The sequence below is a fragment of the Salminus brasiliensis genome, chromosome 18 (assembly GCF_030463535.1).
Source record: "Salminus brasiliensis chromosome 18, fSalBra1.hap2, whole genome shotgun sequence".
NCBI classification, from domain to species: domain Eukaryota; kingdom Metazoa; phylum Chordata; class Actinopteri; order Characiformes; family Bryconidae; genus Salminus; species Salminus brasiliensis.
In genome coordinates, this window is record NC_132895.1 from 23,854,269 (window position 1) to 23,881,267 (window position 26,999).

General features: G+C 40.9%; 1 protein-coding gene across 1 annotated transcript in view; it reads right to left on the reverse strand.

Annotated features, from left to right (window-relative positions):
• Positions 1-26,999, reverse strand: part of gabrb4 (gamma-aminobutyric acid type A receptor subunit beta4) — an 80,488-nt gene that overhangs the window by 10,679 nt on the left and 42,810 nt on the right. Inside the window, exons 4-7 of the mRNA XM_072661345.1 lie at positions 20,070-20,290; positions 10,919-11,001; positions 4,668-4,805; positions 89-241 (exon numbers count right to left, since the gene is read on the reverse strand). Coding sequence (XP_072517446.1) covers positions 89-241; positions 4,668-4,805; positions 10,919-11,001; positions 20,070-20,290 — 595 coding nt within the window. The remainder of the gene's footprint in view (positions 1-88; positions 242-4,667; positions 4,806-10,918; positions 11,002-20,069; positions 20,291-26,999) is intronic.

A 26,999-nucleotide genomic window follows, 5' to 3' on the forward strand; every position in this document is an offset into this window, starting at 1 on the left:
TAATATATCAGCATTTCTAATACATCACTGTTATCATCAAGCATCACTTTTACTCAGCCTTAGAGCTTTGCTGTCGGTGGGTTCTTACCCAGGGCCACCCGAGCAGCGGAGGCATCGTAGTTAATCCAGAAGGAGACCCAGGACAGGATGGTGATCAGGATAGAGGGCATGTAGGTCTGCAGGATGAAGTAGCCAATGTTCCTCTTGATGCGGAAACTCAGCGAGAGCCGGGGATACGAGCCTGAGCAGACAGAGAGTGAGAAGCAGGCACAGACAAGACATGTTAGTGAGCATGAGACAAGCGCAGGAAAAGCAGAGGGTTTCAAAGACAGCACTTTGTCAATGTGCTGGATGGTCGTTTCTCCATTTGTTCGAATGGAGCATTTAATTTCCCCAAAGCAATGGATTCCTTCCCGGGGACAGGTTTGATTCCAGTTAAACATGGTTGAAAGTCGCCAGCATGGCAGATTTTTTTTTTTTCTGAAAGCTCCTGTGGCCCTCTGAGAGATGCCACATAAAATCGCACCGTCTTTCTTTTTTCTCGGTTTGCCCCCCCCTTTTTTGTCCATTAAATATCACCGAAGGGGAATAAAAAAAAAAAAAAAAAAGTCATCTAATCGGACAACATGTCCCCTCTCTATATACTGTATCTGAAGTCTGGTGTGCTGTATGGAATAAGACAAGAAGAGTAAACAGCCTTTCAGAGGTAGGTCTGCTTCACATTAGCTCAGACATAGGACATCCAGCTTAGTGAACTGAGGGGCACAGTGAGATACTGTACCTGATATTACAGTATGGTGCATTTATACTTTTCACAGTGCATACATTTGCAACATGTAAATCAATTAAAATAATTTACAAAAAACGTTGATTGAACAATGCAGTTCACTGCTTATAAGCAAATGTAGATTAATGCACCATGGAACCCATTCATTACATTTCTTTTGCTTGAAAAATGTAAAAGAATTGTTTTACTACTCTAACCTGTAAGACTTGCTAATAAATAGGGATGCACAATGACCGAGGAAGCAAAAACGTCAATAAATGACTGGAGTAAGTTATTTAATTGGAGTAAGTAATTAATTTGTACACTTTTCACAGACATGCTGTATAAAAGTACCTTACGAAGACATTACACAGCATAAAATGTATGAACACAAACACATAAAAACACACTGCACAGGAACTACTTTTTAGAAAGATTCCACAGAATCAGCAGATCTTAGAAAAGTGGGTAAAAGTGTTCCACAGTTTAGATGTAGGTGACCTCAAGTGCTCAATCATCAGGAACAAACAGTAAACTTAACTTATTTGACCCAAGAGAATGAGCCGATCAATTGGAGTGACGTGGATCAGCCACATACATAGACGCCTCTATGCAAGGCTCTAGAGGGAAGAGTAAGAAATTTACACTGGATCCTATACTCAAAGAAAGCCAGTGAAGAGATATTAGCAAGGAGGTTGAGGCTGCGAGACCTTAATCATAGGGCTAAACTTTGCAAAACATTTAGCAACACTAAGCTGTAATAAACAAGTTCATATTTGGTTATTTAATCCTTATCATTATTTAATTCTTTCGCTATTAGCTTCAAGTTTAATGAGCTTAAAAAGTGTATGTCCACCTTCTACATCTGTGGTGGTCCTGCCCATACAACACATCCGGAGGTGGAGCTTAGTGAGGAGTGATAAAAGGCTATTGTGTCTTGAGGTCGCCGCCCACACCTATGTAATAGTGGGGACTCTCATCTCTGCTTCATCCTCCGTTAAGGCGGAGTTACAGAAACAGCAAAACTACATTTTCAACCACTTGGTGGCGCACAAGCCAGGCTTGGTCCATGTTAAAGTGTAATTTAAATTGTCGCAGGATGGCTACAATGAATATGCATGTGAAAATGTTTGTAGATAAAACAAACAAACAAAAAAAAAAAGCTCACAGTGATTTTAAGAACATCTTGACAAATCTTGGCACCTGAATTTACTGATTATTTAAATGTCTGCATCAGCGACTCATTAAATGTGAGAGTAATATCCGCTCCTATTCCCTGCGGTTCTGACTTCCCCCAACTTCAGCTTAACTGCAGTGTTTATGGCTGAATATGCAGAACACATACCAAAGGGAGCCCTTTTGACTACAGGTTTATCAAAAAGGAGGAGGGTAGGGACTTCATCATCAAGCCTCAAGTCAAACTGCAATTGGCTGTGAGCAACATGCAGTGAGAGATGACCCAATCTGGCTTCCTGTGGATTGTATGAATCAATAGTCCTCCGCACATATTTTATTCACGCTGGTTCCATAGCCTCCCGCTAAATATAAATAAACAAGAGCCCACAAGGTCGAGAGCGCTTAAAATGATGGCTGCATTTCCTAAATTAATTCAAGCACAACATCACAGAGTGATAACCCTACGTCTTCGTAGTTTTCACAGTGAAGGCGGGCCTCAAGCTTAAATTTAGTGCCACTGTTAACCCCTAGTGGTCGAGAGTTATTACTGTTGTTTTTTACTACCTTATTAAAGTACAAGTAAACAATTACAGAACTAGTTTGAGGTCATTTGTCATTAGTTAGATGATAAATAGGGGCTCAAATGTGCAAGACTGTATGCACAACAACTACTTTCACAGAGATAAGAAAATATCTCTTCTCCTTACAAAAACAAATGTGACTGGATGAGTTGAACATTTGGAATATGAGCTTGGAGCCATGATTGAGAATCTAATATTACAGTACTTTATGACTTTATGTTTATTTCAAAAGGTATTGCAATATTACATCATACATATACATTACAAATTTCCCCCTACATGCTGTTGCTATACCCTCCTGCAAAACCCTCACATCTCCAAATGGACAACTTTACAGTTAATTACTGTTTAATTACATAAAGCGTCCATATTTCTTTTAACACATGTTAGTTGTAGCAAATCAATATCTGCTTTACTGTAAATTTGTAAAGATGTAGCCCACCTTTGACAGCTTGATTCAGCGACACTAGCAAACTAGGTCTTATATATATTTATATAAATAAATATATAACTTGTGATAAACCTCATTTCTCTGGACACGAGATGTAGCGCCACAATGGTAGAGTGCAGTAAGTTGAAAATCAGGCTACAACATACAACTTTGTTTTCTACTGAATCATTTTAAATGTATTGCAACTTAGTAATATTTTCTGACATGATCGCCAAATCCAAATCACAAACAAAAGTGGAAAACCTACTTAACTTTCAATGGACGTCAGGGTAAAACAGATTGTCTCATTTTGGAGCATTTCTATTGGTCCGTTATCATAAAATTGTAAAGAATAATGTGAAGAACTGCTGCAACAATGATGAGCAACCTGCATATCAACCTCCAATTGAAAATAGACACTTTGTTTCCAGTAACAGATAATGAACAACTGTGGCATAAGTGCAAAATCCATCCAACAGTGGCATGAGTGTAAAATTTACAACAAAACCTACAGGTTAATACACCCATGTTGGTAAAGGTAAAATGAAGCAAAACTAGTCCATTCTCAACAATGCTATGCTGTTTAAACTACATAAATGCAAGGATTAGTGAATTAGTATTTAGTGGAAATCATCTGTATCCAACAATGACATTAATTGTTAACCAGTGGAACATCAAATATCATATTTGATGAATCTAACCATTACACACTTCCAAAAATGTAACCGTTTTAACTTGATACAGGGCAAGCAGGACTTCTCATTGGTTTAATTGGGTGTCCTAAACTAACCTTGTAATGTGGAGGTTGTATTTTAGCCTGGTTAGCCCTCATTGTGAGTTGCACGCACACACACACACACACACACACACACACACACACACACACACACACACACACACACACACTTCAGAATGATGCTACATTATAGCCACTGTGAAGGTGAGGGTGAATTCGAGTGAATTCAATGTGTGTATTAGTATAGTTCTCATGGGTGCTTTTCAGAATCGCTTAAAAAGGGGTGCAGTTTGAAAATTAGGTTATACTGCCGTGTCCTTCCCACAAACAGCTGGATCTAAAGCAATGTCGCAAGATTTGCAGTAAGTGACGAATACACTGAAAATGAACCGAAAATGTGCAAAAAAGTTTGACACCAAATGCCGCCTACATTTCCGATGGCCACTGAGTACTTTTTAACTTAAGCAAGATCAGTAATATACCCCTATATGTTGTTGCTATGCAATCCCTCATATCTCCAAATCGACAACTTTACAGCAAATTACTGTTTAATTACACAAAACGTGCAAAATTGTAAGGTGCCACTGACCATAGTTGCTGGTTATAGAGAAAACATTCAGCTCTCATCTTTTTAGGCAAGGTCTCGGGATTCTGATACTTTTTACCAAGTCTCTCAATGACAAATGATAGACGATCCTTTAAATGAAAGCGGTTATTTTGAAGATACAAAATAAAAAAAGTTACTTTTAAGACTTTAGAAATCCTGAGAGGTATCTAACAATTGTCTGATTACTGCGCAAATTCACAGATGGTGTTTCTACTACATAAAAAAAGATCCTTTTACCTGTTAGCCCCCATTTCTTTTAACCCATGTTAGTTTGCGCCCCCAACAACGCAACCCAATGCCTGATCTTATACCACTTTTGATAGACTGATTCAGCAACAGTATAGCAAACTGGTGGTCATTTTTCACATTACCTGTAGTAAACCTCACTTCTCTGGACACGAGATGTAGCTCCACAATGGAGAACTGCGGCAGCTCCAGTTTGTCCACACCCGTCACAGCATTCTTGCCTCCTTGCCAGAAGAACACAATATCATCTGTGGTGTATCCATCTGCAGGGGAAATGGGGGAAGGAAACACAGAAGCCTGCTGTTACAATGAGCTCAGTTGTGGTCTACCACCTTTCGGTCACTCTTCAGCAACATTAGCATTTTTTGATTAAAGTGTTCCACTGTATTTGGGTGGCAATGGCAGGTGAAGTGAAAAAAGGGCAACTGAGCCACGTGGACAGGGGACAAATTGTGATGGCTAGACGACTGGGTCAGAACATCTCAGAAACATTGCAGTGAACTGAACATCCCTATGAACTGGCAACACGATCACGGGCACTTAAAGCTCACTGATGCGATCACTGGAGGCCCCACCTCACAGGACTTGAAGGATCTACTACATCTGCCTACATCTTGGTGCCAGATACCTCAGGACACCTTCAGAAGTGAGGGGGAGTCCATGTGTCAAATACTGGCAGCACAAAGGGGGACCTACTCAAAACTAAGCCGGTAGCTGATTGTTGTGAAGCCGGACGTGAAACAGAGCTACAGTATATCGCACAGAACACTGAGACTTAGGCACGCATCTTCTCAAAAGACCTCCCCAGCCATGTGTGAGACCTCTATGCCCCTTTACGCCTCATTGGAACATTTATGTTGCTCACTTGGAGCTCCCAGGAACCATATATAACTTGGCTCCAGGTTGGTTGGGCCGTATTTCATATTTTAATTACGCCTTTCGCCCCTTGAGCGTGCCAGCGCTCTGTCAAGGGTCATATCATTTCCCTGCCCGGATTAGAATTCATCCCTTTTTAATCATTTTGCTTTAACGTTGGGGTTGAGCGTCTATAGCCCTGCTAGTTCCCCCTCACTGCCCCGTGCTAGGCCAGCCTCTCTGAATGGCTAGTCAGAAAGATCTCTCCTGAGCATCCCAGCAGTGCATCTTCCCATCAATGGTAGTTCTTCTGGAGATTTTACCAAGCTTCAAAAGGGTAGCAGTAGTAGTAGCAGCAAGTCATTTTGCTGTACTATTAAAATGCAAATAAACATGCATATTGATTCAATTGTTAGATATGATTTAATGACATTTACATTACATCTTGGATTGACAGCTTTGAGTCTACTTCCAAAGTTCTTCCTCTTGATTTTTAAAAATATAAATAGTGACTCTTAGAGCCAAGCCTTAAATGTCAAAACCCAGTCAGTCAAACACCATATATGCCAATATCTAGCTATATAGTGCTACGTTCTATTGATACCCTAGAAGATTGCCAATTCTATATTAGTTAGGCTAATTTGAACTGACATTAACATGCAGGTTACTTTGCATGTTGCAGTTTCTGTTACGGGACAGCCAGGGAGCGACCCTAAGTGCAGAGAGGAAAACTTGTAAGTACAGACCTCAAGTGATGTAAGGATGTGGTTAATGTGACAGTGGGTGCTTTTGTGTACTGTGGGAGACGGCTGGGTTTGAACCAGCAACTCTAGCAATCAAACACCTTACCACTCCTCCACCAGCAAACACAGGTAACTGGTGGAGTTGCACCCCTTAAAACAATTAAATAAGAAAGGCGGGAAAATCAAACAAAGGAGACACCAAGATGGCGTAGCTCAGAATAAGGACAGTTAGTAATAAAACAGCGAAAGGAAATTAAATAAATTCCCCTCTCTCTCAAGCTGGTGGATGCAGCTCTTTAAACAAAGGAACTAAGGATCAACGCTTTCCTCACTATAACCTCAGCCTACTGCTAATTCGGCTTACTGACTCTTTTTACTATTGAGCTGTGATCTCTTCAGCCTCTCGCAACTCTTACTTTTCACTTTTCTTTTCTCTTTCTTTCACATCTGTGTACCATACCAGTCACCCCTCTACAAAGGTGTGACAGAGAAGCTGTGTTTGCCACAGCCCTAAATGCTGTGACCACCAGGTGTGTCTGGTTGGCACTGATTACCCCTAGGATTTCTGGGGATTGGAGTTCCCTTGGGTAACAGTGCCTTGCTGCCGTCGCCCTCTGCTGGTAGGTGTCAGGAGACACTGACCCCTTACAGTACACAACTCTCAACTGACTGAATCTTGGTTAGACTACCATTCATACTGATAGTCACTGACATATGCAGAACATCCAGTAGGTCTAGAGCAGTGGTGTCTAGGTCCAACACATCAGGCTCTAATATTCAGACGCCCCTGTAGTCCTTCCTTACCTGGATCAGGTGTGCTATGTTAGGTCCAGCAGCTCGACTATATCTATCTAAGGAAAATGTCTTTTCCATTCAGTATTTTTTTTTACAACCAAATCCTACAAAGTATGTATACCAATTACCAATATGTGTAATTGGTCACAAGGTTTAGAATGGCCAAATTTCATAGCACTTTAGTTATTTCTAGCAATAATGGTGACTTTTAAATGTTAAAGAATGTGAGATCTGCTGATTGGGAGAACAAACATAACAGATTGCTTTACAGTGTTTTTCGGTATTTGCTGTATAAGGCTTCTTGGCGTGAACTCATCAGTATTTGTCCAGTAGCGTTTCATTATTTGTATTCCATTACATAAGTTGTCCATTAGTAATTCCAAACGACAGCAAATGCATTCATTTGAAAGCCAAGCATTTGCCATTTGTCTGTGCACTACTGCTGCATCAGTGATGGACAATGTCCACCTGCCTAGTGGGGGTTGGCTGGTCAATAGCACAGGGGCACCTCATTGACAAACAGGTGAGCGTGTTCAATCTTACCTCAGTTTGTCAATGCTGCCACTTGGCCCCTGAGTGAAAACCCTCTCAGAGCATTTATCACCGCCGTCTCACAATGGCTGGGTGGGCAACACCACAGTTATGGGTGATTGGTGTAAATGAGCGTAATGATCATGCTTGCTGACACTAGGTCTCTCTGGGCTGAGGTGTGCCATCAAAGAGATGAGGTAGACAGGTCTGAACTTGCCATCTGGTTTTCAGGAAGGAAGCTTGAAGGGCTCAGAGGGGAGACTTAAAGTGTAGTTCAGGGATTTGAAAAGTTTGTGTTGATGATACTTTAAGTGTACATAGTAGGGATGCAATGATTCACAAAATTTAGTTCAATACAATAAAAGTGTGGCTTATATTAATGGCTTATGTTAAAATTTCCATTCCGGGTTATTTATTCGAGAATTCATAAAATTCATAAGTATAATATGGTGCAATACAGTACTGTGCAGTGCAATCTGTTGTATTTGTGCATTGCATGTTCATTCCTATTGTTTCTAGAAAAAGCACCCCTCATAGATTTACTACCTGCTCTCCTAGCAGAATGAGCCCATTGGTTATGGACAATTAAGTGTGTACTGTGGACAGAGAACAGTGTATATACAGTATTAGCATGGGAGGAAAAACAGTGTGAAATGATACTTTTAGAGAAATTATATATTTAATTCGATTTGTCCCAATTAAGTAATTTCCTCACTTACTAGTTAAGACTCCTATCACACGATGCTACCAGTGCTGGGAAGGTGAGGGCTAGCAATTGCTTCCTCCGAGTCTCATAAAGCCAACTAAGGCAACTTCATTGGACAGCTGAACGTGATTGGAGGTGAATGCTAACTGCCAGTTCTGTTACTTGACTAACTGACATCTGCATAAGTGGGCACTGCATTGAGTGATTGGGGAAAAATGGAGAGTGAGTCCAATTATGCTCTCTGGGGCACCTAGCCAAAAATGGCTATGGCATCAACAGGGATCAAACCTGCGATGGCCCAATCTCCCGTCAACACTTAGATGGCTGAGCGAAAATTACACTAAGGGAAAAATTGAGTACTTCCTCAAAATCACAGTGATTAAAAGTAAAGAATGATGGAGCCAAAAAATGTAAAATAAAATATATGTGCTGTGGGAGGGGTTTAAGGAAAAGAGAGAAATTCCTAGGCCTTTAACATTTGTAAGCAGTGCATTAAAGGTCTCAGTAAAAAGGATGGTTTCATTCAACGCTTTCACACATATCTCAGACGTCCATTAGCCATGACCGATTTGAACTGCTTTTGATGCATCACATATGACAATGACCAACTATCCTTTTAATGTTTGTCTGTGCTGGGACAAAGCCTGGCTGTCTGCATGCCAGTGACAAAGACAACTGTGATTTGTGTGGCGAGAGTTGCAAAAATTCACAACAACAAAATCTAACAGGGTGTTAGATTTTAAAATAATGCCGCATTTTCGCCTTCTGTAAAATCATGCTTGGTGTGGAAGAAATCATCTGTAATATCTTACACCAAGCGGGATTTGCAGATGTCTGAAACATATGAATAAAATGTGTTAAGGCCTTAGGAGTATTTGCTGTTCGATTAAAAAAATATATAAAAAAAACCAAAACGTGTACTTTCCACTTTGCATCTCACAAATCAGACTGTAGGGCAAACTGTGACACTGGGCCACTTTCCACTTTGAAAAAAAAAGGCCAAAGGAAGTCTCCAAGACTGTCCTTTCCTGTCTGCTTTCCAGGTTTTTACACAATCTAGTAGCAGTGTGGATCCTGCCAGTACTTAGTACGAGAGAGGCCGAAAGCTAATCAGGCAAAGTCAGAGGAAAGAGATGGGAAGGGTAAAGGAAACTCCACATTTCATGATAGTACAGGGACGCTGCAGAGAACAGGGAGTTTCAAAACCCTGATGAGGAGATTAAATATCAAGTGTTTTACCACACAGCTCAGCCCTTCATAACTCAGAATGGCATACTTTTGAGTTTTTGGTAATTTATGTTTCACCTTAGATAAAGGTTGTAGGTCCAGGGGTTCGCAGACACAGGCAGTTGTAGTACACTGAGATGCTGGAGCTGTCGTCTCGCTGCTTGCACGCGATCACTTAGGTTTGTGGACAGTGGAGCAGATGGACGCTAGTGTTTCAGGGTGCTCCCGTGTCTGTGTTACCTTCTGGCTCTCTCCTTTTAACTAGGCTGTTATAGTCAGACCTGTCAGAGTCGTCAGACACACTCTGATACTTTACCTTCTCCGAGTAAATGGCCACCCAGCCCAACCTGCTGAGAAGACTGCCTGCTGAGGTCACCTCTACCAGCTGCCACCTACCAGTTAGACCAGCGCCCCCCACCACCACCACCACCACCCATGCCAGACCAGCGGCACACCCTCCTACCACTGCTACCTGTCCAATGACCCTGTTAAAACCTAAATGGACTTATCTTAACTATCTGCTACTATTAATATCACCACTATTAACTATCATTACTCTGACCACCACTGCCATGACTATACTAAGTTATACTACACCATGATTATTATATTATGATTATGATCAGAGCAGTTCAACAGTATAGATGGTTTGGTAATTTTTATCAATAATTTATAAATAGTTCTGATCAGAGGAGGACGGGTCGGGTCCCCCTTGTGAGTCTTGGTTCCTCCCAAGGTTTCTTCCTCCAGCTCTGAGGGAGTTTTTCCTTGCCCCTGTCGCAGTTGGCTTGCTCACTGGGGGTCTTAGATTTTTCATGTCTTCTTATGTTATTATTTTTTCTTTTTTTCTGTCTTTTACTAACAACTGATTATGTAAAGCTGCTTTGTGACAACAACAGTTGTAAAAAGTGCTATACAAATAAATTTGACTTGACTTGACTTTTAGCTCCACACATGATGAAGGCGAACTATTGTCTTCACGTTTATTAAAATGGGACACAGCCGATCAGTCATGTTGATTGTTGCCATGCCGACACCAGAAAGAAGCGGGATTAGTTGAGCTCATGTGAAACTTTCAACAGAGGGCGCATCAATAATTTTGCATTTGCTGTGAAAGACATTATTGTTAGTTATGCAGTGTTCAAACCTATTTTTTTGCGTCATCTGAAAACATTGCACTAAATGCTGCTTAGGGCTCGTGTTGTGCCATTTTCAGTGAGCCACAGTGCTGTCATAGCCATTTACTGTGGTTTTCTCTGTTGAATCTATTGGGTACATTGAGGAGCAGCCAGTATTTACATGTCTGATTGCTCATTGGACGAAGGGACTCCATGTAGAAAGCAGGGTTCTTTCAAATAGGATGCCCACTCTAAGGCATTCATCTCTGCTTAGTGGAAAAGATACAAAACCAAGAAAAAAAAATAAATATGGAGGACTGAAATGCGGAAAATGTAGTCTGAGGTGTGTGAACACGTTTTTGTATCTGTGTGTGTGTGTGTGTGTTTACATGTCTACTTACAGCTCTCAATCTCCAGGGTGCAGTTCTGTTCGTCCAGGGGGTATCTCCTCAGATCCATCATACATGCGGCCGTGGTGGTTATTCTAGAAAAACAGAAGAGCAAAGAGGAGGAGGAGGAAGAGTGGGAGCGAGGGAGGGGCAGGAAGAGCAGAGAGAAAGAGAAAGAGAGACACCGTTACCTTGGTAACCTTTAGGAAATCGTAGCTTAGCCTTGACTGCGCCATGTGAATCTCTAAATGAGTAATGTTTGGCAGCCGCTGTCATGCGCCAAGAGAAAGAAAAGGGGGAAAATGCAATCATTGGTAGGTGAGTGCTGTATGCAGCCTGTTGTCCTTTCTGACGGGGGAGGGTGAACGAGAGAGAGAGAAAGCAAGAGAAAGAAAGAGAGAGAGAGATAGAGGAGGGGGCTGGATTGTTTAGCAGCATGCTGCCTCTGCAGTACCTGCAGCAGCTCTTGCTTTTTAGTCTTCCTTTAAGGATGTTTTGTCAGACCGCATTATAGACTCTTCTGCACGCGCAATTAGGCCGTTTACTGTGTATACGTGTAACACACAGCACCAGAACCCTGCAACACAGAGCTCTGGCTCTTGGAATATGAAGAAGCTCCATGCTTCTGGGTACAAAATGATGTTTGAAATCACACCACTGATCATTTACACATAATGTAATAAGTAAAGGTTGACTTTATTGTTGAATAAAGGTTTACCAGCACTGACATTAATCAGACTGTGGGATCTACCATCTTTTATGCTTCAGAAGAGCCATAATTCACTTCACAGCCAACATTAGCCTGCATAGCTCTGTGGGTTGTATGTTTGACAGGCATGTCTGGTCTTTTCTATCGCTTTGTGGGAGGCAGCAGTATAGGTGAACTGGTATTTCTTGCTCCTGGGCTCCCCCTACAGTAAGCAAGACAGAGCACCTTTGAGAACTCACTGGTCACTTCATCTACAGAAGCACGAAGCCTTGGTGAAGTCATGGATGACCAGTTATTGTTCTCTAGTCATACTGCAAATCTAACTCGATCATGCAGATTCCTCCTGTACAACATCCAGAGAATTCGACCCTACCTCTCTAGAGAGGCCATCCAGGTGCTTGTTCAGTCTCTTGTCACTTCAAGACTTGGCTACTGCAACTGCCTGGTCTCAATTTGTGCACCATCAGGCCCCTGCAACTTATCAAGAATGCAGAATTGTCTTCAATGTTTCTAACTTCAGCCGTGTAACTGCTCTGCTGACCCGTCATCCTTTTAGATACACTGAAGACAAGCATCCAGGCTTTTTTTTTTGTTCTGGTACCAAAGTGGTTGAACAAACTTGCCTTAAATGTAAATGTCAATGTAAATGTAAGTGTAATGTGTGCTGGGAGCCACCCCAAAAAGACACACTTTACACATGCATTTCTGGACAAGCTGAGAGCAACTGAACCATCACTGAGAGTGCAAAGGGCATGTGGACTGAGTAATGCAGCAATGACCACTATTACAGTGATATTACCGGATTGTACGTGAATATGGCTGGAGTTACGAGCATTGTCAGTTCTTACGAGCATTGTCACGCCCACTTCTCCAGAAATGTTCAGCAGCATGGCGTGACCCGCATGGCAAGTAAGCTCTGTTCTGATTGGCTGTCCTGCTTTGTCCCTGAATTAAAAAATCTTCCATATAATGTAACGCATTAATGGATGGGATTAAACTGGATGCTGACAAGTTGGGTATCACTGCTGTCCAGTGAAAAACGTATCTCCATTGTTGCCAGTTTTTAGTTTTCTCCATGGTTTGAACCCTGGATCTGCTCTGTACCCTGTGTGAATAATTCTGGATGAATAGACCAATAGAAATGCTCTAAATGATTGGAAATAAACTCTTATTTTACATTAACCTCCATTCAGAGTTAAGTCCATTGTGTCTTCTCCTGTAAAGTCACCATTTGGACAATAATGGTATGTGTAAATGTGTTGGTTTTCATGACATCACAAAAAAAGACTGATATCCTGCAACAAAAATATTATAAAGCCAAAGAATTCAGTTATTTTGGATGAATTTCTATTTCATATTTATTTAAATTGGACAGCAATAATTCTCCACTGCATGTATGCACAGGTGACAAACACTCATTAGTTAAAGATGTCACGTGATGTGTGCACGTGCTTCAGATCGATAAAACTGTGGATAAAGGACACGCAGGCGTGGGTGTCCGCCGTGCTCAACAGAGATATTTACTACCGTGGCACATTTTTGTAATTACATTTGCCATGTTAAATCACAGTGGCTTCCTCCCCCCTCCCGGGTTTTCGCGGATGCTTGTGTAAATGAAATAGGGATTCGCTGGTTTGCATGAACGGGAGGGGAGGAGAAAAAAACTGTAATTGAGTTTCGGCTCATCACCCCACTGTGTCAGGAACACGGATGAGTTCTGAGGGAGCCCTGTGATAGGTACTGTGCGCTTGTGTAGATTGGTGTTGCAAATTGTTTATGGAATCATTTATACACCAGTGTAGGGTTTGTATATAAAAGACCAGCATTAAAGGGTAGCATCAAGATTGTGAATCAAAGTATTGTTAATAAATTAACATTATAGGCTCAACACTGAATACATAAGACCAGACCAGCATTTTGTTGGGTAAATCCAATGACAGATTGAGACTAGTTTTAGTTTAAAAGGTTCACAGTGGGAGGGGCTTAACTGCCTATAGGCAGATATGCAAATGTGCTGATTAGTATGCCATCACAACAACAGTAAATTAAAAAAGACTGTTTGTTCAATCTAGTTTCCATGTATGTAACTGTACAGACTGAGAAATGAGAAACTCTACTGTTCACCTCAGGAAAGGCTTGTTCATTAGTTCATTAGTTAGATCAAGTAAGGGGAGCAGGGGGAACTGTAAAATTGCAGTGGTAGCCCAGGAGCAGAATAGAGAACAATTTGTGTGATATATCCTGCTACGTGGTTCTGTTTCATACAAGTGATGCTTAGCATTAAGAATTTCTATAGTACTCATATTGTATTTGTACGCTAGACAAATTCTGCTTTACTTCCCACTATAGAAAATCTCAAAATAGCCTTAAGACTTTGCCAAATCACTCAACTATTAACGCCATTCCAAATCATTTAACTATTAACACCGTCCCAAATTATTAAACTACTAACACTTTCCCAAATCATTCAACTATTAACACCGTCCCAAATTATTCAACTATTAACACCGTCCCAAATTATTAAACTACTAACACCATCCAGAATTATTCAACTATTAACACTGTCCCAAATTATTAAACTACTAACACCTTCCCAAATCATTCAACTACTAACACCATCCCAAATTATTAAACTACTAACACCTTCCCAAATCATTCAACTACTAACACCGTCCCAAATCATTCAACTACTAACACCGTCCCAAATTATTAAACTACTAACACCATCCCAAATTATTAAACTACTAACACCTTCCCAAATCATTCAACTACTAACACCATCCCAAATTATTAAACTACTAACACCATCCCAAATTATTAAACTACTAACACCTTCCCAAATCATTCAACTACTAACACCATCTCAAATTATTAAACTACTAACACCATCCCAAATTATTAAACTACTAACACCATCCCAAATCATTCAACAATTAACACCATCCCAAATCATTCAACTATTAACACCATCCCAAATTATTAAACTACTAACGCATTCCCAAATTATTAAACTATTAACACTGTCCCAAATGATTAAACTACTAACAGCATCCCAAATTATTAAACTACTAATGCCTTCCCAAATTATTAAACTATTACCACCACCCCAAACTATTAAACTACTAACACTTTCCCAAATCATTCAACTATTAACACCATCCCAAATTATTCAACGGTTAACACCATTATTTTGAATCCAAAGCTTGTTTTTTATAATTTATTAATAAAAAAATTGTCTAAATATACAATTTATTACCAGTTAATTTAACACCGGGAAAGAACAATTTTGATATTATTAAAATTCCTTCATGTTTTTAAATGATTTTTTTTTACAGATGTTAAAACTAATTCTGTTTAAATGCACAATTCACAAAAATCATTAGTGAATTTTTTTTTACTCTCTCAATTAGACAGGGAATGGTGGACGGCAACGGTTGCTAAGCAGTGATGGTGGTGAAGAAGGTGAAATTGGAAAGGGTCAATTACATGGTTAATGGTCAATTACACATTGATAAGAAACACATGTAATTAAATACTGACCACATACAAAACAGAGGTGATTCATGTGCAACCCCGAAAAAACATGAGTTTTGTATGCAAGTGCATACCCTGCATACCCTGCATACCCGACATACCCTGCATACCCGGCATACCCTGCATACCCGGCATAGCCACAAATATATGACCTCTAAGGAGTTTAAGTGAGTCAAAGTCTGTGATTTTGAATCATGAGGTTTAGATTTAACCAAGAGTCTAAGAGCACAGAGGAAGTGGGAGTGCAGCTCCTCTGAGGGAAGCTGGAGAGACGTGGAGTGTTTGTGGCTTCGGGGCTCGTGTTTGGCTTCGCCGTCAGAGACTCCTGAGCAGCTCTCGAGCCATTTTGGGTCGGCCCCCGAGTGGCGCTCCACTAAAGAGCCGGTGTCACATCAGCTTCAGGATGAAATCTAGGGCGTCCCAGAGACAGGAGCCCGTTAAAGACCATATCTGGTGCAGTCACGCAAGTTTACGTTAAATATGTTCAGCTTTGCTCCAAATAACAAGGTGCTTTCGTTACTGGCCACATACAGTATTTTCTTTTGCTGTACGGTCCATGCAGCATTAGCATACTCACATGCACATTACTGTAACAGCTGGTGACAACAGACATGACAATTCCATATCAAATACATTTCACATATCTCAGGGTGTTTGCTTTGAGCATTCCCATCATCCTGCATCATAAGATACAGTAGAACATCATCAAACCAAAACTCATCCTTGATGCGAATTTCAGCAACAGACCATCTGCACAGTGCTGCTACGCGCCATACATTAGCAAGCCTTCCAAACAAGAAGGTCTCCCAACACTTGTTCAGCTCTCTTTGCAGCTGCTGGTGGACACCTTGAGATTTGTGCAAGCTGCTGATTGGTAAACTCCTCCTCAGCACCCAGGGCCTACTTCGTCAGGAGGCATAATAAATAAGCATTTAACACTCCATTGATTTTCTCCATTTGTTGCTAGATACAGCAGCATCATATTTGCTTATTAATATGATAGTCAGAGACCCCAGTCCCTACAGCCTTGGTTTGTATCTCACCACTTCAGATGTCTGGACTCATACCAGCACTTGTTGCTTGACTTAGTAACTGGTCCAGTGAGGTATTTGTAGCTCCTCCTAGCACCACCATTTGTAGCTCCTCCTAGCACTAGCAACGCTCCTGACACTAGGGGGGTAAGGACTTAGCAAATGTCCTCTTTGATACATGCAAAGCCAGACAGCGATTCTTTTTGCGCAAGAAGCAAGCTCCACCACTTCAGCTAACATCACTTTAAGTGATGAGGGGAAACAGCACCATCTACCTACTCTTAGACTCCTGCCACTGATGGCAAGGTGGCAAAGGGGATTGGAACTGCATTCAATCCCGCTATTTTGAAACCACTAAACTCGACTTTCTACAGGTTTGATGTTTGCCTGGTCAAATTTGATGGCAGATGTGTAGGCTAAGCTTTGGAGTTCTGGAGTAAAGAAGTCCACTTCTAGACCAGCAAATATCTGATACACACCAAAAGTTAGTAAGTGTTTGGGCTGAATTTGTGCCCTTTTGTAAGAGTTTGGCAAGGCTTTTCTGGCTTACACATGCGAAGTTCATTACTACCATTCTGATCCCATATTTGACAAACACGCAGTTTCACTATTGATGTTTGCCTTGTGTTGCACAGGGAAATCTGTTGTAGACTCTCAGCTTGAGCTGGCATTTAAGAATGTGCTGCTATCTTTAATCCCCACAGACAATAGCAATGAGCATGACAAGAGCAAATGCCATACTTGCCGATTGTGGAGTTAAATTAGGTAATGGAGCATAGGCGTAACGTAGTAATGTAGCCATCACACTGGCTTCTGTGCATTTAACTGTGAGCATCCTATAATTAACATTTAGAGCTGCGTTTGTTTTTAGCTCTGAAACATTTCCAAATGCGACTGCCCTGTGGAACCAAGGAACAAACAACATTAGTAAAAGCCCATCATGTTTTATATAACTCACTTTGCAGGATTAAGGCTGTCTGCATTCCCTTCCATTCTCCGCCCTGCATTTGATTATTATTATTATTATCATTATTATTATTCCTATTGATTTTCTTTAAAGTGTAAAGTAAGGTGTAAATTCGCTGCTTAATGTATTCAGTCCCTAAACAGTCTGCATCTGTTTATAAAGAGGCATCATCATTTGTTTGGAAAATACCACCAACGAAGCCCCTTGGGTGTTGATTGCAAGTGCACAATCATCTTTACATTTCTAGGCTTCAGCCTGCCCTCGCAATAACTCATAAGATCTCCTTTCAAAAGCAGAACGCCATTACATATTAATAGGCATTTATATTTGTATTTAATAAATAATACACAGATAAAACGCCAATAGCTATTCTTAGTCTCCATAATGCAGTGGGAACGATGGTGCTGTTGCTAGGGCAAGCAGCGTGCCTCCCCCTCCTCCACATTTCTATTCATCAGGCCCTCCGTTTGCCGAGACCTCAGGGAGGAAAAGCTCCCAAGCCATGGCCTCATTCCTCCTCCTCCTCCTCCTCCTCCTCCATGATGCCACCTGTGCCAGAGCCCCGTGGAAGAGGAAACAGTTTGTCATCTTTCATTATTGATAGCCTGATTGAGTGGGACGCTCAGAGTGTCCTCGCTGGCTTGCCAGTCGAGGCAGCCCCAGGTTAATGCACGGCAGAGCGGGGACGAGGGCCCGCTTTGGATTTGTTTATTTCTTTTTTTTATTTCTTTTTTTGTGCCTGGCTCTACCCAGTGTGGGTTTCATTGGGCTCTGATGGAGTGATACAACCTGTTACGTCCTGTTACGACATGTGAGTGATACAGGACCTTACCCTATAGCATGCATTTGGTATGGTAATAGAATTGCCATGCATTTACTAACCGAGCTAACTTATCATTTAATAATATATCAGTAATATTACTACATCATTTGTGGTGATAACTATAATTACACTTTATAATGGCTAATAAAGCTTGGATAACTTACGTACAGCATAGTAAGGAGAATGAAAGAATGATAACTTACATAATATTGGCACAATTCAATAATTCAGATATTCTGTTATTCTAATTAGTGGCCAAAGCGAAAAGGCAAGAGTGTGAAGAACCTCCACAAAACATAAAGATACCAAACTAATCTGCCAAATAAAGGTTTTACCTCACTTATTTTATTATAATAATAGTAAGCTAAAAGCTAAAGCTTCTAAATATACAGAGTAAATAGATGTTCTGCTGTTATATGTAGGCCATATACTTTAGATCATCACAGGTTTCTGGACTGATTGAAATAGATAACTGAATGCTGAGTGCATTTTCTTAAAATAAGCCCCAACTAACAATAGTAGAGCACATCATCAGAGGGGGACACCTCTAAATGATGACACCTTGCTAAAAGACAGGTCTGATATTTCTGGTTTATGACATAAGATTAACACAAATCTTAAAAAGGCAGAGTCTGGGCATATGATCCCATTCGCCACCTTCTCCAACCTAATACCATTATCACCTTCCTTTTCGACAAGGACGTGCTGTGTGTGTGAACTGCTAGCAGATGTCTTTAACACACCCTAAATAGAACGCTGTTCATAGACATGACAACCTTTCGCTCCAAACTGTGAAATTAATTGTGTTGCCAAAATGAGCCCTTGGTTTGAGCTCGTGACCAAAAGTTAGGCGAGGAAGTTATGAAGCTATAAAAAGTCACGAGAACTCTGCCAACAATCTTAAAATCTTAATTCTTAATTTCATCATGTGCTGTGTAATTCTATTTCCTTCTAATAAAATGAATACATGCACATTTTGCATGTCATTAGCCATTACTTTTATTATCTTTTAATGTCTTAATTACCTTATTGTCTTAATTACATGTTTTACTATGTCATGGCTATGACTTAATTATTACAACTTAACAATCTCATTCCCATGTCTTACTAGGCTGTGGCCATGACTTGATTATCAAATACCTTACTAACTTGTACCCAAGAGTTCATTCTCTTGCTCTTGTGCCTTTTTAAGGTTCTGACCATGCCTTAATTACTATTATCTTAATTATCTAATTCCTATGCCTTTCTACATCATAACCTTAACTTCATAAGCTCTTCATAAGTTATGGGTGTGACTTAATTATCTCACTCTTGTGCCTTTTAAAGTTCTGTCCATGACCTAATTGTCTCATTCTTGTTCTTAATTATCTCACTCTTGCACCTTAGTAAGTTGTGGCACTGACTTCATTATCTCTTTTGCACATCTTAGTAAGTTGTGGCTCTGACTTAATAATCTCATTCTTATTTATCTCACACCTTACTCAGTTGTAGAACTGACTTAATGATCTCACTCTCAAACCTTACTAAGTTGTAGAACTGACTTGATTATATCTCATTCTCGAACCTTCATAAGTTGTAGCACTGACTTAATTATCTCATTCTTATTTATCTCACACTTGCATCATATTAAGTTGTGGCATTGACCTAATTATCTCCTTCTTATTTATCTCACTCTTGCACCTTACTAAGTTGTGGCACTGACTTAATTATCTCATTCTTATTTATCTCACACTTGCATCATAATAAGTTGTGGCATTGACCTAATTATCTCCTTCTTATTTATCTCACTCTTGCACCTTACTAAGTTGTGGCACTGACTTAATTATCTCATTCTTATTTATCTCACACTTGCACTGACTTAATGATCTCCTTCTTATTTATCTCACACTTACACCTTACCAAGTTGTGGCCATGACTTAAGTATCCTGTTCCTAAGCCTTGTTAAGCTGTGGCGTTGACTTAATTATCTTATTACCATGGCTTACTAAGTCACGTCTATGCATATTCTGTTCCCATGTCTTATAAAGCTTTATTCTTCTTAAGAAGGGATGTCACCAGTGGGGCTCTGCAAAATGCTGTAAAACTGAAAAGGAATTTACCTTAGCCCATAGAGAACCGTGCCGTCAGGGTGGAGCCGGATCATGCGGTTCTTTACCGTCACACCATGCAGGAAGGACTTCTTGTCATTCAGGAAATAGGTGTCTGGCAGCCACAACTGATCGGCCACACGGTTGTCCAGGGTCAGGTTGAGTGGCATTTCCACATAGGCCAGTCGTTTGTCCCGCCAACTCTGTTGGAAATACATGGTGATGGTGTAGTCCTGTAGAGGGGGAGAAAAGAACAGTCAGAGTTTAAACTAAGACCCCCTACACCAAAACAGACTGGAGAGTCTATCTGCAAAAAACAGACCAATGGCTGGTAAAATGTAATCTTAGCAGGTGTTACAATATTCTAAGACTCGTTAGAATCTTATAACTTATTTCTTTTGATGTTGCCAAGATCTTTCTGGGGGCTCTATATAGATTTTTTTGTGTGGGGCCAACATTCTAGTTATTGTAATTGGTTTAGGAATAAAAGTGGAGAGAATCATTTTTAACTATTTAAATTCCATAAATGTCAATGGCAATATAACATAAAATAAATAAATACATATATTCAAATAAAATAAAATATATACTTATACAGTGTAACAGAGGAACCTTTTGCACAGTGTAAACATTATGTATGGGTTTCCTGGATATGAATTATTATGGTAAGACTCAATGTTGGACTACATTTCTTTTCATTTTATTGGATTATTACCATTGGACATTCTTTTTTAGTTGAGGCTAAAGCTTAATAGGGAAACTGGCCCTATATGAACAAAATACAGTAAAAATGTGAAATAATATGAAATAAATACAAATCTCAGAAAAAGTCAACTTAAAAAACCCATCGGCAGTCACAGTAGTACGAAAGGGTCTGTAAAGCTAAATCCTTGCTCTAATAGAATCTCCAGGATGGTGTGTTTGGCTACCAGGCGATGACACCAACAAAAAGATGTGTACAAATTGTATGCACTGTAAACTAACGTGTGGCTGTGCAGATGATTCTGCGGCTGTACTGTAGATTAGGCCTGAGATTTCAAGGGGATCTTTGACAACATAATTGTATGGTAAAAAAAGCAAAAAACAAAAACATGTGTAGAGGGCCCCTGGCAGCCACAGGGCCCCAAGCAGACAGTTGTGTTGCTTATTATGCAGAGCCGGCTCTGTGCATTAAACCCAGTTAGACTTGCTAATCTCCTAGAGCAACCTGCTAACATGATATGCTTGGTAGGAACTGCTTAAGGTGCAAAAACTTACAAACACAAATGTGTTTCTGATTGTTCTTTAATGGAATGATATGCAGTCATTGATCAAACCTTTGATTCAGCCAGCATCTATGTTTATTATAAATTAATATCATGTAATAAGATGTGTTGATGCGTTTGTTTTATTAGAATGCAAATAGAATTTTACATCCAGTTAATAAAGTTTACAATCCTCCACTAGGGAGCGTAGTGATGTCGTCCCAACTTTGGCTGATAAGTTAATTGATCAATTAAACAAGAATATCTGGTTTTCATTATTTCATATTAAAAAATATATTTTAATTTGACAGAAAGTCTCTTTGAATTCCTGGAAAGTTCCATTCTGCAACACTTGTTTTGGGGTGGGCTTGATCTTGTGTTTGGGGTAGGCCTCTAACACTAAAAAGTAAGGCAAAAGTACCATCCGCATGCCCTTTTTACTTGATATTCAATGTTCATAGTAGAATTTTTTCTAAACAGAACATAATATTATAATATTATATTATATTATATTAATATTATAAATGTTCTTCAAGTTGTTCTTTGAGCGAAGCCAGAAGAATCACTTTTGTTTTCATTAATAACTTTGTTAGAAATTTAAATGTGTGAGTTTGAAGAACCTTTGCATCAAGTGAAGGTTCTTTAGACTCTAAAAGGCAGACTTGGCCTAAAGGTCAGAGAAGCAGGGTTGGGACGGGAAGGTTGCTGGTCCATTCTGCAGGACTGGCATCCATGGCTGTGGTGCGCTTGAGCAAGCCACCTAACCCCAAATTGCTCCCTGGATGCTGAGGTGGCTGATCTCGGTGTGTGCTCTCCCAGCCTTAATCACTAGTGTGAGTGTTTGTGTGTGTTCACTGCCAAGGATGGGCTAAATGCTAAGGTTGACTTCTACTGCACTGCTGTGCAATGGAGGTAAAGTGTCCTTAATCTTTAAAGGTTCTTCACATTCACCCATCTCCATTATGGACACATGTCTTTATGCAAACAAAAGTGGTTCTTCTATGGCATCCCTCAAGGAACCATTTAAAGCACCTTTATTTTTAAGATCACTTGTCTTGTGGTTCTCAAAACAAGCCTCAGGACTCCCACACAGCCCACATGTGTAGACTGTGTGGGGAGTCCTAAGGAATGGTAAGCTCAGGACTTAAAATGATTTTAAGTCAGTGTGTCCAAACCTGGTCCTGAAAGGCCGGTGTCCAGCACAGTTTGCTGATTTCCTTGCTGTAGTACAGAGCTGCTAAGCTGAAACTGGTGTGTTTGACCAGGAATAATCAGTAAACCAAACCTGGACATAGAGTTTATACTCTGAGATGCTTTCTTAAATATAGGTAATTAACAAAACCACCAATATTTTTTTTTGCTGAAAATAATCCACTTTGTGTGAGCCTGAAATATCTGGCAATTTGTTGTTTCATCTAAGCGATAAGGGACACCATCCGTGCATGACGCTGATGCATGACGCATTTGTGTATAGGCACTGACTCAAGACCTGAATTGACATATTTTACGAAACAGAATTAGTGTGCAGCAATGGCAGGGCTAGGCTCATGTAGCGAGCCCAGGCTAATGTAATAAGCCACGCTCCATTGTTTAAGAACACACTGGGATCTTAACAAGGGGAAATGGGGAACTCAGTGGGCTGTGCTAATGCACCTACTATGTCGAGAGAGGAGGCTGCTGCACGCCAAAGTCTCTCTTAGCATTCAGCACAGGTATAATGGCAGCCTGGCTGCGATTAACTATGGCCTGAACATTCTGTGCTTGTCCATAGACCGTGTTGAGCAAATAAAGGATACCCCAAAAATGCTAACATGGCAAACTGTAAATAATAACTCTATGCAACAATCCTTAGTCATTATTAGCAATGACAGCATCTTTTTATTAGATTTATTCTATTTATATTTCTATATATATATTCCTATTAAATTTCTATTCTATTTATATTCTATTTATTCTGTGGGCAGTTTATTCGTTTTTGAAACAGTCAAGTTAGCTATGAAAGTAAAAAAATATATACATTGAAATTAAATGACAGGAAATAATGCTTCCAGAGTTCTTACTGATTTGGGACAGTGGTGGTTCAGGGGTTAGAGCTCCGGGCTACTGATGACCGGGTTGTGGGTTCCATACCTGGGCTCTGCAAGCTGCCACTGTTGGGCCCTTGATCAAGGCCCTTCAGCGCTTAGAGCTCTGGGCTATTGATGACCGGGTTGTGGGTTCCATACCCGGGCTTGGCAAGCTGCCACTGTTGGGCCCTTGAGCAAGGCCCTTCACCCTCTCTGCTCCCTGGTTGCTGCAGAAATAGTTGCCCGCTGCTCTGTGTGTGTGAGTGTGTGTGTGTCTGTGTGTGTGTGTCTGCTGTGGATAAATGCTCTTCATTAGCAGATCATGCTCTGTGTTTAGTGGTTGGTGTGATGCAACAGATAACACCATTACGTGTCAGTAAGCTACTACACCATGTGGGAGACTGGGGTTCAATTCCCAGCCTGGGTGACTATGCTGCACTACACCAATAAGTGCTTGGTCAACCTCTGTAACATGAGTAATCTTGTAAGTTGCTCTGGATAAGATCATTAGCTAAATGCCAGAAATGTCAATATCGCTGTCACACAAAAACCTCATATCTCCAAAATACCAACTTTAAAGAAGATAACTTTCAATGGAAGTCAACATAAAACTTCATTCTATTGGCCCATGTGCCACCAAAGTACATTACAAGATTTTTGCTTGAAAGGGACGTTATACTCTGTGACCTTTTGACATCTGTTTGTAGAGTTTACGAGGTTAAAATGCTGCAAATGCTATAAATATAATCTATTAATAACATTCATCTGAATTAATACCATAAAATAAAAAAAATAACTGTCACAGGTGAAGAAGAGGCCATATGTGTCCCGCAGCTCTTCTGCATTTGATGACTATGTCTTTTGCGACAGCATCACCAATTAGGCACTCTCCTTAGCGTCCAGGAAAATCCCTAATTGTTTCGAACCCAAGCGAAGCAGAAGGCACATCACATTTCCTAAGTGGACAGGACAGCAGATTGGAGTGGTCACCCAGTTGGATCTAAAATGACCTACATTCCTGGAGTCGTGCACTCTGTGAGATGGCGAGGGGGGATTCCAGTTTTCCGTAAAAACGTCTATTTGTGGCGTCATAAAAAATGGAGCGAAAGATTAAATATTAACACCCAAGTAGCTTTGTTTTACATGCCTCTCCCTCCGCAAAGCCGAGTACGGAAGGCGGTAATATTTATGGGGCACGAAAATCCCTGCAAGAACACTTTACAGCTGAAGAAGGACTGGGTTTTTCGGGTACCGTCCAAAACAACAGCACTGTGGATTCAATTGTGTGGCAGATTGTGTGGCTGTTTAGCTTTAGAAACATTAGCTTGCTAAAATATGGCATATCTATTATAACTGTGAAAAGCTGCATAGTCTGTAAATCTCTCTCTCTCTCTCTCTCTCTGGATCGAGTTTTTGCAACCTTGTGCTACACTGATTTAGCACGCTCCTTTTATACCGCACTTCTGAAATGTCCAGGGAAACAAAAATAACATAAAACATCAGATAGAACTTGCTGTGTCTTCAAAACACCCGAGTACAAAGAAATTTCAGCAGTAACTTCATGATGAATAAATCAAAGAGGCACACTTGCTCTTGACGGAGGGTTGGGGGGTGGGGGTGGGGACAACTTCATACTTGAGTGACTACTTCCAACAAATTAAAATAAAATCTGCTGCCAGAGACACGACCAGAAGCCTCCAGTGGCCCTAAATGGAAGGGCTGCAGGAGACAACAAAGCAGGATATTGCCCTATCCCTGTATGTGTGTCTTTCTATAGAATCTCTCTGTCTCTTGCTTCCTCTCTTCTTAGCTTGTTTTCCTCCCAGTCTCTATTGCATTTCTCCTGCTTTCTCTCTCTCTCTCAACCTCTGACCCGTCTCCTTCTATGTCTATGTATCCATCACATATCTCCTTTCTCTCCAAAATCTGCCAAGAAGATGTCCATGGTCATAAGAAGGACATCCTTACTGTGAACTATTTCAAAACATCTAGAGAAGTCACAGATGACTTTAAAAAAAAACAAGTGTTGTGGACTGAGGATGTCAAAATATGATCTCATGGAGCTGCATTTCATTATAGGATTCTTGCCAGCTTTGGGGTCGTGTTGCTGCCAGTTGCACTGGCAATGTTGCCTGGGTGGAGGTAAGAATGGATTCCACAAAACACAGAACTTTAAATCCACTAAATAGACAAAAGTATTGGGACATTGCTCATTCATTGTTTCCTCCGAAATCAAGCAACTTTCTTTACTGTCCTGGAAATCACTGCTGTGTGTTTGCATTTAGTGACAAAAGCATTGGTGAGGTCAGGATGTTGGATGATCACCACCACACCTCATCCCCAACTCCTCAACTCATTCCAAAATTATTAGACGGAGCACCAACCAGCATTCCAGGGAACACAGCTCATCTGGCGTGATTAGGCATGATGCCAATAGATCGATGTTTACCTGCTCTAGAGAGTCCTATGCTATAGGCCGAACTTCTCTACAGGGGCTAGACACATCCGTGTCAGAAATGGGTGCTGAATGCATTCATTAAAAGGGGTATCCGCAAACATTTGGACATATAGTGCATCTTGTACATTTCCACTCCTGCAGAGCATACGTTCTATAAGGATCATAAGGCATATGTGCGACATCTGGAATGGTGCTATGGACCTAATGCTGTCAAAAGGGTGGTGGTGAAAGCGTTGGATGACTGGCCATGCTTATTCAGTGCTCTTCGAGCATCATAGAAAATGCTTGGGACTAATAGGAAAAGTGATGGTAACTGTTGAGTTCACCCTGGGAGCACTTTCGATAACTCCATTTTGATTGCCCTCATCATCTCCTTCTCCGAGGCAAAACTGGACAGTGAGAAATGTCAGAGCTGTAAAACTAAGTACTCCTAGACTTCATCTTCAAACTGCCTTTCTGTTAAAAAAAGAAAAGAAAGAAAGAAAGCGGTATCTACCTGACGGCGTCAGGATTTTTTTTTTTGTAAGAGTCAAGAAGGGAGCGAAAGAACTGCTTAAGGAGTGAGCGGAGATATTGTGTTCTGCGGCCGCAGCCTGTTCTTCACACATCTGTTAGGCAGGGTTTATTTTAGTCGTGTGAAGACTGCTGTCTCAAAGAGTCTCGGCTGCAATCTGATGACTGGGACAGGAGGCACGCCAGAACCCTCTCTGATGATGAGGTCACCGCTCGCCTCAGGGGCTTCTGGGAACTGCGCTCCCCGGAGGCGTAGTAGCTCCAGCCATCCGATTGCTGCGCAGGGCCTGATCATGGGCCACATAAAGCGCTCCAAAGCGGAAAAGGCTGACCCTGCATTCAGAAGCGATCGCGGGGAAGCGCTGACCTGAAATCCATTTTCCCCCTCGTCCCGGCTGGTTGTAGTTCCAACATCCTTTGAAGCAAAAGTTGATCCGGAGACCGTGGTCCTCCTTCGGAGGTGGTTTATGAGTGCGGACCATGGTCGTTGAGGCTAAGGCTCTCATAAAATCATAAGATCCCTGACTCGGCATAGGGAAATGATAAATGCAATAACGCCGCATGGGGTCTCCACAGTGGGAGTGCAGGGTGTGCTGTCAGCAGAAATGCAGAGCACGGCTCTTAAACTGCTTTTTAAGGGCTCCAGGGTGATGCTTATCTT